Consider the following 14,158-nt stretch of genomic DNA (forward strand, 5'->3'; position numbering starts at 1 on the left):
CTGAAAGTGCAACCAGGTTGTATAACTGTGTTCATTTTAGGCAAAGTCAGTTTTCTGAAGGAGGCCTAGGTTCTAAAGAAGTGATCCTGTAGCCTGAAGCCATGGATATTAGTAAAAATGCAGGGGAACCTTGAAATTGATAACGGTCAGGATTCAGTGGGATCCAAGCTATAAAATCCAGCTTTGAAGCCAGAAGTCGATTGCACTTGCATTTTTTGTGAAGGACGAGGCCATTTCCATGAATATGGTGGCATGGAAAATTGAAGAAGGAAAAATAAGAGGAGGTCCAGAGAAGAGTGATTGGGTTAAGTTTGTTATGCAGGGGTAGGGTTGGCTTGAATGAAGAGTGAAGGGAAGCGAAGGACTCCATACTCACCTGTATGCTCTGCTCCCTTTTAGGAACCTTTTAAACTATCATAATTTAGTCCTGAAATTTAGAGCGGAGCATGCATTGTCAATCAGTGGCACATTTGCGAAAAGTAGAAACCCAGACCCTACCCAAACATCCAAATCAGAGTATGAATTTTAACAGAAACTTCAGTTCATTGTCATATGCATGAACATTGGAGACACGCACATGTAGCTCAGCCAGACTCTTCCATTATTCTACTCCTGACATCATGTCTGTAGGACATTAGTTTGATAACTGTGCTTCGTTGTATGCCTTAAATCAGGATATATTCTCTTCATTTCCCAGATTATTTTGGGTGTGTGTTATCCCATGACATCCATGTAAATAGAATGGATTTTTATCGTCGTGCAAAAATGGCATTGGAGTTTTGATAGAGATTGCATTTTGTGTAGATTGCTTCAAGATTTATTGTGTTTCAATTATTCCAGTGAAGGAACATGGATGAGTTTCCTAGTTATTCATTCTTTGAATCCAGCACAGTATATTACACTTTTCATCGTTTCTGGTTTGACCTCTACCATTATGTTAAATTGGAAGCATTTTGGAGGGAGAAGGGCTTTGCTGTAAATGTATGATGTCTCAGTTTGGGGAACTATTCTTTGTTGTGTAGAAACAAAACTAATTTTTATGTGTTGGTTTGTGTTCCAGCTTTATAAAATCCATATGGGCTTTAGCAGGATTAAAACAATAAGGATTCACAGGAGAAGCAATGGCAGTAGAGTAGGAGGATCCTAGACTCATGTGTCCTGTCATGAGCACCATGAGGTAACTGTCAGGTCTTCCTAAATGCCCCAGACATTGGGCTGAGGAGTGGCAGGTCAGACTCCCAAGTGAAAAGAGAGAAGAGGCCACATGGAAGATGGCAGATAGTGTGGTGATCTGGTTTAGGGAGGAGAGGAGTATAGCATTGTGGAGGGGAGGGAGCCCCAGCTCTGCAGTAGTGTCATGACAGAGGAGCACTGAGGGGATGCCTAAAGAGGTTTTCCCAAAGCCATTGGCTTGGAAAGGGAGAAGGGCTGAATTTTCTGAGTTCTTGGAACCAGCACATCTTAAAGCCTGGAGGTTTAATGGTCAGCAGGTTTGGATGGGATAGAACCAGGAGGGCACTGGGGTGCTCCTGGACAGAAGGCTGGGAAACAACACGGGGGCTCACAGTGTGGAAAGAGTCATCTGAAGAACACCTGGGGCACATAGTGGGGAGAATATTCAGTAGTCTAGGAGCACATTCCTGAGAGGAAGCATTCAGTGACATGTGGCTTCCAAAACATGGGAGGCCCCTCCTGTCCTGTAGCACAAAGACTGAGTCCCACTCAGTAAGACACTGGATGTTTGCCTTTCTTACACAGGCCCCACCCCCATGTGATCTGTGGAGACAGCCCTTCTCAGTGAGGCTTTCCTCAGGCTCAGCAAGTTCAGCCCCTGTCCACATCACGTCTCCTGAGCAGAGATTCTACAGGGCCGCAGACCTTGTGGAGTTGTCGTCAGGTCTCCTTTCACAATTGGAGCAAAGCTCACCTCGTTCAATCTGGCAACATTCAGGCCAGGGACCAAACACTGCCTGTAGAAGGCAAGGAGAGTCCCTGCAGACCACTGGTCTAAAGGATACAACAGGACACACCACTGACTTTTCTAGTGGACAGAGGAAAGTAGAGAGTTAGACAAATGCCAAGATGAAAGAATTTATCCCAAAGAAAACCAACATATAAGAACAGGGCAGACATACAATGGAAACGGTAGTAAGGAGCTTGATGAAGAATTTAAGGTTGCAATCATAAGGAAACTCAACAGTTGAGAAAGCAATAGTGAGAAATTTACCACAGAGATAAGAGTTAAAAAATAACTGGGTGCTTGGTGGCTCACTTGGGTAAGTACTGACTCTTGATTTCTGCTCAGATCTTGATCTCAGGGTCCTGGGATGCAGGCTCAAGTCACACTGCATATCTAGTGTGATGTCTTCATGTGATTCCCTCTCTCTGTAGCTCCCACCCGAAATCTTGTGATTTCTCCCTCCTAAAATATTCTTGGCTCTTATACCTTATTCCTACAGTCACTTATACTTTGTCCATTTTCACTTCTTCACTTGTCAGTATAGTCAGTCATTTTTCTGTTATTCTTCATTTATTTCATGGTCTGTCAGTGTTGTTGATCTTTTCTACCAAATAACTCTTCCTGTGCTTGATATGTTCCTATTTTTACTGTACTCTGGTTCAGTTCAGTTTTCTGTTTCCATATCCTCCATTCTTCTGATAATTTTGAGCTTATACAATCTTTTTTGTGATTGTTAGAGATACAGGAAAGTGATTTCTGCTACACTGTGACCATATCACAGAATTATCTATTAGGATATATTATTAGGATATATGGTAAATATGTTGCGTACCATGTTACGCATCCATGGGGAAATGAGGTTCTGATGACTCCTTGTCAGCCATCTTTCTGACATTGTCTGATTGACTTGATGCTTCCATATTAGAAGTCATCAGTATATTTTTCTGAATGTAGGAAATGCAATGGTTTTACTTTTATTTGGTATCTTTCAGCCCTATCTTCACATGAGACCCAGAGTTTCCTGCTACAGCAGAGCATAGAAGGTTCTTTCCAGAATGGGTCAATGCACAAATACAAAGATAGCACCATTGAGATTTTACACTTATGCACTTACTGGGACAATGATGGGGACAGTGAAAGGCATCAAAGAAATCCTAGACAATACACCCAAACCAAGGCAATGTCCCTTAATGAGTATCTCACTGCCCCAAATGGTGAAGTATATAAACCGCTGTGGAAGACCTCCCTTTTTAAGTCAACTGTTTCTGCAGATCAGTGGGTCTCTGTCAGCACAAGCTCCAACCAGATATTCAAGCATAGCGATTTGTGGACAGACCATTTGGAACATCTGGAAAGTAACCTAGTCCATGCTGAAAATAATGACTTGAGCCATTTGGAAGATAGGATTGGCCTGACCTTAAATCAGAGATTTAGAAATGAAGAACAAAGTGCTCAGTGGGATCCACATAAGAGGGACTTCACTAAGGAGTCAACCCTACAGTATAACCAGAGGCTTTTCACTGGAGACAGAATTGCCGAATGCACTGAATCTGAGAAAACATTGAACCAGGGATCAAGTGTTCAGAGATGTGTCAGTGCTAGATTTGCAGAGAACTATCATGAATGTGATAAATGTGGGGAAGGTTTTCATCCAAGCTCTAATGTCAATAGACATAATGGTCACCATTTGGGAGACAGCCCTCATAAATATAATGAATGTGGGAAATCTCGTAACCAGTCTTCCAGTGTAGGTGATCATCAGAGAATTCATGAGGGAAAAAGCCCATTTACATCTAATAAACCACAGACCATATATAGTCAGTCATCAAGCCTAAACATCAATGAGATAATCCCTCAGGGAAAGGAAACATATTTTTAGGGAATGTGGTAAATCCTTTCACTGCCACTCAACAGTATCTCAACATCGGCAAAGGCATACTGGAGAAAAAGTTTACAAATGTGAAGGTGGTCAAAGCTTTAAGGACTGTTCATCAATAAATGGACATTCACAGATATATTCTGGAGAGAAACCCTGCAAATGTCAAGAATGTGGCAAGGCTTTTAACGATCACTCAAGTCTTAATAGACAGCACCGAATTCATATTGCAGGGAAAATTTACAACTGTAATGACTGTGCCAAAGCCTTTACATTGTGCTCAAAACTTATTAAACATCAGAGAATTCATAATGGAGATAAACCTTACCAGTGTCAACAATGTGGCAAGAGCATTAACCACAGCTCAATCCTTACTCGATATCACATAATTCATACTGGAGAGAAACCTTACCAATGTAAAGAATGTGGCAAGAGCTTTAACCGGAGGTCATCCCTTATTAAACATCACAGAATTCATACTGGAGAGAAACCTTACCAATGTCAAAAATGTGGCAAGACCTTTATCTGCCTTTCACACCTTTCTCAACATCATAGAATTCATACTGGAGAGAAACCTTACCAATGTCAAGAATGTGGTAATGCCTATGCCATCCCTTCACAACTTATTAAACATCACAGAATTCATACTGGAGAGAAACCTTACCAATGTCACGAATGTGGCAAGAGCTTTAACTGGAGTTCATACCTTATTCAACATCACAGAACTCATACTGGAGAAAAACCTTAACAATGTCAGGTGTGTGGCAAAGCCTTCAAATTGAGGTCAGGTCTTACTCAGCATTACAGAATTCACTGTAGAGAATAATCTTACCTATGTGAGGAATGTGGCAAGCCCTTTAGGGACAGCTCAACTCTTATTGAACATTACAGAACTAATACTGGAGAAGAACCTTACCAATGTCAAAATGTGGCAAGCCTTTAAGGTGAACTCACACCTCAGTCTACATAGCAAAACTATATATACATATATATATATATATACATATAGTTTTGCTATATGTATATATGTGTGTGTATATATATATATATATATATATATATATATATATATATATAGCATAACCCTATAAATTCTGAAAATGTGGCAAGGCCTCTAACTGGTACTCAAGTCTTAGTCAGTGAGGAATGTGGCAAGCCCTTTAGGGACAGCTCAACTCTTATTGAACATTACAGAACTAATACTGGAGAAGAACCTTACCAGTGTCAAAATGTGGCAAGCCTTTAAGGTGAACTCACACCTCAGTCTACATAGCAAAACTATATATATAGTTTTGCTATATATATATATATATATATATATATATATATATATATATATATATATATATATCATAACCCTATAAATTCTGAAAATGTGGCAAGGCCTCTAACTGGTACTCAAGTCTTAGTCAGCATCAGAGAATTTGTAATGGAAAGACATCTTACCAATATCAAGACTGTGGCAAGGCCTTTAACCACACCTCCGGCTTTACTCAACATTACAGAATTCATCCTGGAGAGAAACCTTACCAATATCAAGTGTGGGGCAAGGCCTTTATACACAGCTCAACAGTTACTGGACATCACAGGATTCATACTGGAGAGAAACCTGATGAATGTCATGAATGTGGCAAGGCCTTTAACTGGATGTTACTGAGCATCAGAGAATTCATTCTGAAGAGAAACCTTACCAACATCAAGAATGTTGTTAGGACTTTACATGCACTCCGTCCTCACTAAACATCGTAATATTCATACTAGATAGAAGGCTTACCAGTATATAGAATGTAAAAACAGGGGCACCTGGGTGGCTCAGGCGGTTATGCGGCTCCCTTCGGCTCAGGTCATGATCCCAGGGTTCCAGTATTGAGCTCTGCATCAGGCTCCCTGCTCAGCGGACAGTGTGCTTCTCCCTCTCCCCTTGCCTGACCCTCCTCTCTACTTATGCTCTCTCTCCATCTCTGTATCAAATAAATAAATAAAATCTTGAAAAAAGAAAGAAAAGAAGAATGTGAGCAAAATTGGTTAAAGCGTGCTCACTGATCATGCCTACGAGAGAATTCATATTCTACAATAACCTCATAAATATAACCAGTGTTGCAAGACCCTTGTCCAACATGCACGCCTTCTAAACAGAGAATTTATACTGGAAAGACAGCAGATGAATAATGTGGCCAAACCCCTAGCAGGCACACAACCCTTACTGCACACCACAGAATTCACCCTGCAGAGAAAACTACGGATGTAATAAATGTGAGAGAGTGCCTAAGGACTGCTTCCTCCTCATTCCATATGAGAGATTTTAAATAGGAAAGTTAGTGTACAAATACTAAGAATGTGTCTGACCTCTCAGTGGGACTCCCAACTTTCTTAACATCATTGTTTTCATATAGGAGTGAAAGTGTGAAATGTAAAGAACGTGGCCAAGCCTCTAACTGGAATTCAGTTCTTATTCAATATGTCAAAATGCTCACTAGATTCAAACCCTTGGAACATCGTGTATATGGAGAGGCCTTCATTTTAGTATACACTGGAGCACACACCAGAGAATGCATTAAGGAAAGTTGATTCAAAGTTAGCAATGTTTAGAAAACTATTGAATTGAACATCAGATGCCAATGAATATTACAGAAATTAAGCCAATGGAATACATTATCCACTCTACTCAGACATTACCCTGCATGAAAATAGTGATTATAAGTATAAATCAGACCTGAACACTTAGAAAATGTATATGGTAGTCTGTTGAACAAATTTAGTAGATGGACTTTTTCATATATATATATTTTTTTTTTTTAAGATTTTATTTATTTATTTGACAGAGAGATATTACAAGTACGCAGAGAGGTAGGCAGAGAGAGAGAGGAGGAAGCAGGCTCCCTGCTGAGCAGAGAGCCCGATGCGGGACTTGATCCCAGGACCCTGAGATCATGACCTGAGCCGAAGGCAGAGGCTTAACCCACTGAGCCACCCAGGCGCCCAGCATATCAATATTTTTAAATTTTTATATTAACCCTATATGAGATTTGTGACTAACAATATTGATGTATTTCCTCTGAAATCACTGAGGAAAATTCCTCTGTTCCTCGTGGGCGTGTAAGAACATGGGGCTGATTGTTGCTACGTCAAAAATATTAGAAGTCCTGCTCCATTAAGTGGGACTCATGCGTACCTAATTTTCCATTGAAGAAGACCGTATGATATAAAGCATATGAAGTACATCTCAGTGGAGATGGTGCTTACGGTTATAACACTGATGTAAGATTCTATGAGATTGGTGTTCAGAGCACACACTTCTGCATGTATTGACACTAAAGAACTTCCTGAATATTAGAAAAAGGAGGTTTTCCTAATTGTTCTTTAAGGAAAAAGAAGTAGCTGTACAGTAAACTACGAATGTATCTTCCTAAGTGCAAACGTTAGAGAGTATGACTTGATGTCATATGAGGAAATCCTGACAGATGACTGCAGGCGGGTAGCTAACTCTGTCCTACAATGCCATACCACTGCACATACACATTTCTGAGCAATGTACCTCAATCATGAAATTTTTGGAAATAGGTACTCCCACATCCTTATGATAACACTTGGATGCTTTTGCACATGTGATATCTGTATTTCGAATGGAGACAGTAGAGTGGGTTTGATATGTATTACTCAGTGTATGTATGAAATTAATGTATTTTCTTTAATAAAACAGTGGTGTTTTTTCTTTAAAAGATTTTATTGATTTTGTTGACAGAAAATGATCACATGTAGGCAGAGAGGCAGGCAGAGAGGGAAGCAGAGAGCTCAATGCGGGGCTGGATCCCAAGACACTCGAATCATGACCGTAGCTGAAGGCAGAGGCTTTAACCCACTTAGCCACCCACATGCCCAATAAACCCTGGTTTTTAACATACAGATATGGGTATAGCATGAATGATGTGTTATTCTATGTCTAGTGCTCATCTATTTCATTTTGGGTTGTACAGAGCTGATCGAATCCATCACCTGTTTGGTACTGGAGTAAAACAATATACGTAGGACACCATTTCCCCAGTCCTCTGAAGGTTTAGGAGATATGTGATTATTTTTCCACTAGTCTATGCCATGATTTTCTCCTCTTTGTGAATAGGATAACATTACTGTATGTGTATTATCAAGCTTTGTGACATAGAGGTATTGCTGGTGTTTTAGCTCATGTACTGCATGATGCTGCTACTTGGCATTGATCTTGTGTAGCCAGTAGTGTTGTCTGGGCCTTGTACTGACAGGAGCCCTGGTTGACAAGTTAGTGAAATATCTCATATGACATCTGTACTCTATCCTAGTGAGCTACCATCACTCCTTTCTTCCAATGCCTTCCTTCCCATGTCTCATAGAGAAGACTCCCCCTCCCCCAGAGCTTCCCTAAATCTGTTTAAGTCGGAATGGCATATTCTGGACATAGACTTGTGACTCTCTAGAAATGACCCTGGCCCCAAATGAAAATATGTGCCCCATGTCCTATGTTGAGTGTTGTTTTCATGTGTCTATGAGCTACACGTGCACATATGATCATGTTATGTTTGTCATAGATACCCCATAAGAAAGAGAAATTGTAACCAATTGGAGTGATGTTGTAGCCCAGGGAAGAGACATAAGATGAGGAATTAGCATGTAGAGGAGGACAACTGTGCTGAGATTCCCATGAGACTTCCTAGATGTAGAAAAATAACTACTACTGGGGGGAGGAGTCAAGATGGCGGAGAAGTAGCAGGCTGAGACTACTTCAGCTAGCAGGAGATCAGCTAGATAGCTTATCTAAAGATTGCAAACACCTGCAAATCCATCGGCAGATCGAAGAGAAGAAGAACAGCAATTCTGGAAACAGAAAAACAACCACTTTCTGAAAGGTAGGACTGGCAGAGACGTGAATCCAAAGCCACGGGAAGATAGACCCCGGGGGGAGGGGCTGGCTCCTGGCAAGCGGCGGAGCAATGGAGCACAAAATCAGGACATTTAAAAGTCTGTTCCACTGAGGGACATCGCTCCAGAGGCTAAACCGGGGCAAAGCCCATGCGGGGTCAGCGTGGCCTCAGGTCCCGCAGGGTCACAGAAGGATCGGGGGTGTCTGAGTGTCGCAGAGCTTGCGGGTATTGGAATGGGAAAACCGGCTACATAGACAGAGCCAACAGTAAGCTCACAGCTCAGTGCTACCTTGAACCAGCCACAGGCTCGGTGAGCTCGGAGCGCGGCCGGAGGTCAGGCAGACGGGAGTAACTGGGCACTGTTCTCTGAGGGCGCACTGAGGAGTGGGGCCCCTGGGCCCTCGGCTCCTCTGGGCCGGAGACCAGGAGGCCGCCATTTGCATTCCTGTCCTCTGGACTCTACGGAAAGCGCTCAGGGAACAAAAGCTCCTGAAAGCAAACCCGAGCGGATTACTCAGCCCGGCCCCTGGTAAGGGCGGTGCAATTCTGCCTGGGGCAAAGACACTTGAGAATCACTACACCAGGCCCCTCCCCCAGAAGATAAACAAGAAATCCAGCCAAGACCAAGTTCACCTACCAAGGAGTGCGGTTTCAATACCAAGGAGAGCAGCAGAATTCCAGAGGAGGAGAAAGCAAAGTACGGAACTCATGGCTTTCTCCCTGTGATTCTTTTTAGTCTTGCAGTTAATTTAATTTTTTTCTTTTTCATTTTTTTTTCTTTTTTTTTTTCTCGCCTTCTGGTAAAATTTTTTTTTTTAACTTTTACCCTTTTCTTTTTTTAACGTTTTTTAACTAGTTTATGTAATATATATATTTTTTTTCTTTTTTATATTTTTCTTTATTCATTTTCTTTTTTTAAATTCTTTTCTTTTCTTTTCTTTTCTTTTCTTTTCTTTTCTTTTTTTTTTCTTTCTTCCTTTTTGAACCTCTTTTTAGCCCCTTTCTACCCCCTCACGATTTGGGATCTCTTCTGGTTTGGTTAAAGCATATTTTCCTGGGGTTGTTGCCACCCTTTTAGTATTTTACTTGCTCCTTCATATACTCTTATCTGGACAAAATTACAAGACGGAAAAATTCACCACAAAAAAAAGAACAAGAGGCAGTACCGAAGGCTAGGGAACTAATCAATACAGACATTGGTAATATGTCAGATCTAGAGTTCAGAATGACAATTCTCAAGGTTCTAGCTGGGCTCGAAAAAGGCATGGAAGATATTAGAGAAACCCTCTCGAGAGATATAAAAGCCCTTTCTGGAGAAATAAAAGAACTAAAATCTAACCAAGCTGAAATAAAAAAAGCTATTAATGAGGTGCAATCAAAAATGGAGGCTCTCACTGCTAGGATAAATGAGGCAGAAGAAAGAATTAGTGATATAGAAGACCAAATGACAGAGAATAAAGAAGCTGAGCAAAAGAGGGACAAACAGCTACTGGAGCATGAGGGGAGAATTCGAGAGATAAGTGACACCATAAGACGAAACAACATTAGAATAATTGGGATTCCAGAAGAAGAAGAAAGAGAGAGGGGAGCAGAAGGTATAGTGGAGAGAATTATTGGGGAGAATTTCCCCAATATGGCAAAGGGAACGAGCATCAAAATTCAGGAGGTTCAGAGAATGCCCCTCAAAATCAATAAGAATAGGCCCACACCCCGTCACCTAAGAGTAAAATTTACAAGTCTCAGTGACAAAGAGAAAATCCTGAAAGCAGCCCGGGAAAAGAAGTCTGTAACATACAATGGTAAAAATATTAGATTGGCAGCTGACTTATCCACAGAGACCTGGCAGGCCAGAAAGAGCAGGCATGATATTTTCAGAGCACTAAATGAGAAAAACATGCAGCCAAGAATACTATATCCAGCTAGGCTATCATTGAAAATAGAAGGAGAGATTAAAAGCTTCCAGGACAAACAAAAACTGAAAGAATTTGCAAACACCAAACCAGCTCTACAGGAAATATTGAAAGGGGTCCTCTAAGCAAAGAGAGAGCCTACAAGTGGTAGATCAGAAAGGAACAGAGACCATATACAGTAACAGTCACCTTATAGGCAATACAATGGCACTAAATTCATATCTCTCAATAGTTACCCTGAATGTGAATGGGCTAAATGCCCCTGTCAAAAGACACAGGGTATCAGAATGGATAAAAAAAACAAAACCCGTCTATATGTTGCCTCCAAGAAACTCATTTTAAGCCTGAAGACACTTCCAGATTTAAAGTGAGGGGGTGGAAAAGAATTTACCATGCTAATGGACATCAGAAGAAAGCAGGAGTGGCAATCCTTAGATCAATTAGATTTTAAGCCAAAGACTATAATAAGAGATGAGGAAGGACACTATATCATACTCAAAGGGTCTGTCCAACAAGAAGATCTAACAATTTTAAATATCTATGCCCCCAACGTGAGAGCAGCCAAGTATATAAACCAATTAATAACAAAATCAAAGAAACACATCAACAATAATACAATAATAGTAGGGGACTTTAACACTCCCCTCACTGAAATGGACAGATCATCCAAGCAAAAGATCAGCAAGGAAATAAAGGTCTTAAATGACACACTGGACCAGATGGACATCACAGATATATTCAGAACATTTCATCCCAAAGCAACAGAATACACATTCTTCTCTAGTGCACATGGAACATTCTCCAGAATAGATCACATCCTCGGTCCTAAATCAGGACTCAACCGGTATCAAAAGATTGGGATCATTCCCTGCATATTTTCAGACCACAATGCTCTAAAGCTAGAACTCAACCACAAAAGGAAGTTTGGAAAGAACCCAAATACATGGAGACTAAACAGCATCCTTCTAAAGAATGAATGGGTCAACCGGGAAATTAAAGAAGAATTGAAAAAAATCATGGAAACAAATGATAATGAAAATACAACGGTTCAAAATCTGTGGGACACAACAAAGGCAGTCCTGAGAGGAAAATATATAGCGGTTCAAGCCTTTCTCAAGAAACAAGAAAGGTCTCAGGTACACAACCTAAACCTACACCTAAAGGAGCTGGAGAAAGAACAAGAAAGAAACCCTAAGCCCAGCAGGAGAAGAGAAATCATAAAGATCAGAGCAGAAATCAATGAAATAGAAACCAAAAAAACAATAGAACAAATCAACGAAACTAGGAGCTGGTTCTTTGAAAGAATTAATAAAATTGATAAACCCCTGGCCCGACTTATCAAAAAGAAAAGAGAAAGGACCCAAATAAATGAAATCATGAATGAAAGAGGAGAGATCACAACTAACACCAAAGAAATACAAACTATTATAAGAAAATACTATGAGCAACTCTACGCCAACAAATTTGACAATCTGTAAGAAATGGATGCATTCCTAGAAACATATAAACTACCACAACTGAACCAGGAAGAAATAGAAAGCCTGAACAGACCCATAACCAGTAAGGAGATTGAAACAGTCATTAAAAATCTCCAAACAAACAAAAGCCCAGGGCCAGACGGCTTCCCGGGGGAATTCTACCAAACATTTAAAGAAGAACTAATTCCTATTCTCCTGAAACTGTTCCAAAAAATAGAAATGGAAGGAAAACTTCCAAACTCATTTTATGAGGCCAGCATCACCTTGATCCCAAAACCAGACAAGGATCCCATCAAAAAAGAGAGCTATAGACCAATATCCTTGATGAACACAGATGCGAAAATACTCACCAAAATACTAGCCAATAGGGTTCAACAGTACATTAAAAGGATTATTCACCACGACCAAGTGGGATTTATTCCAGGGCTGCAAGGTTGGTTCAACATCCGCAAATCAATCAATGTGATACAATACATCAGTAAAAGAAAGAACAAGAACCATATGATACTCTCAATAGATGCTGAAAAAGCATTTGACAAAGTACAGCATCCCTTCCTGATCAAAACTCTTCAAAGTGTAGGGATAGAGGGCACATACCTCAATATCATCAAAGCCATCTATGAAAAACCCACCGCAAATATCATTCTCAAGGAGAAAAACTGAAAGCTTTTCCGCTAAGGTCTGAAATCCACCTTGGGTGTAGAGGTTGTTTAAAAATAAAATCTTAAAAAAAAAAAAAGAAAAAGAAAAAGAAAAATAACTACTACTTGTTTTATGACCTACCTATCTCCAGATATCCAGTTGTATTCACCCTTATTTTTCTTCCTCGCTACGTAGGAACCACAACCACTCTCTGTGTTGTGGAGAGAGTGTCTTCAGAAGATGCTTAATTGAGATTAGGCTGATGAAAAGCCTATGGGTATTAAGACATTTAGCACAGGGATGGGGGATTAAATCTAAGTAAAATTTGAGGAAGTCACCACCCTTTGAGAGAAGGACAAGACCTATTAAAAGGAAATGTGAGGAACTCTTTCCCATGTTGGGAGGGACCCAGAGGTGGCTCCCTTTAGTCACTGCAGAGGCAAAGGCAGCTCTTGCTGGTGTCAGTTGATGAATACATGTCATGGGGAGAAGAGATAGCTAATGTGGGTTTCTTAGGAGTGGGGAAGTTCTGCTTTATTCTGATGATTTGATGGACCTCCTGCATCTTCCTGAGGACTAATGCTGTTGGATGTCAGTGATGATTGTACTTCCCTGCCTAGATTCATGAAAAGGGATGGAGGAGGGTGTTTCATGATGCAGTCATGTGGGCAGCTTTAAGATGTCACGTGGTAGAATAGATGTTTGAGATGAAGTAGCCTTCTGGACAGTGGAATAGGCGAGATCGGCTGGGCATGTGCTGTGGTTGCTCCCTTGTTTCCTAGGTAGATAACCCCAGTAAAGGTGAAATCCCGTGTGTTGGGAGATCCTTCAGGGAAACTGCTTCACTGCTGTGCCAGACCTTCCTCCCTTCTTCAGTGCCACCATGAATGTAGTACTAGGAGTGTCTGGGTGGCTCAGTTATTAAGCATCTGCCTTAGGCTCAGGTCATGAGCCCTGCATCGGGCTCCCTGCTCAGTGGTGAATTGGTTTCTCTCTCTTCTCTGCCCATCACCACCCAGCACCACAAGTGCCTCTCTCATTCTCTCAAATAAAATATATTTCTTAGAGATTTTATTTATTTATTTGACAGAGAGAGGGAGATCACTAGTAGTCAGAGTGAGAAGGGAAAGCAGGCTCCCTGTTGAGCAGGGAGCCTGACATGGGGCTCAAACCAAGGACCCTGAGATCATGAGCCACAGGCAGAAGCCCAAACCTCTGAGTCTCCCAGACACCCCAGCAGTTGATATCAGATAGAGTTGCCTAGGGGTGCCTGGGTGGCACAGTTAGTTAAAGTCTCTACCTTCAGCTAAGGTCATGATCCCAGGGTCCTGAGATCAAGCCCAGCATCAGGCTCTCTACTCAGCAGGGAGCCTGCTTCCCTCTGTCTCTGCCTGTTGTGC

At 41.1% G+C, this 14,158-nt stretch overlaps 1 protein-coding gene across 1 annotated transcript; it reads left to right on the forward strand.

The window, feature by feature from the left end:
- Positions 1–3,023: 3,023 nt before the first annotated feature.
- Positions 3,024–4,584, forward strand: LOC116580067 (zinc finger protein 501-like). The gene is made up of 2 exons (XM_032326099.1): positions 3,024–3,707; positions 3,973–4,584. Exons 1-2 carry the CDS (start codon positions 3,024–3,026, stop codon positions 4,582–4,584), a joined length of 1,296 nt encoding a protein of 431 aa, XP_032181990.1.
- Positions 4,585–14,158: the final 9,574 nt, after the last annotated feature.

Source organism: Mustela erminea, chromosome 19 (assembly GCF_009829155.1).
Source record: "Mustela erminea isolate mMusErm1 chromosome 19, mMusErm1.Pri, whole genome shotgun sequence".
Classification (NCBI taxonomy): Eukaryota; Metazoa; Chordata; class Mammalia; order Carnivora; family Mustelidae; genus Mustela; species Mustela erminea.

What these genes read in the sequence shown, in the direction of transcription:
- LOC116580067 (XM_032326099.1), top strand. Translation starts at nt 3,024, where the DNA reads ATGCACAAATACAAAGATAGCACCATTGAGATTTTACACTTATGCACT. An exon ending in CTCGTAACCAGTCTTCCAGT is followed by an intron (nt 3,708 to 3,972) that starts GTAGGTGATCAT and finishes GGACATTCACAG; the next exon opens with ATATATTCTGGAGAGAAACC.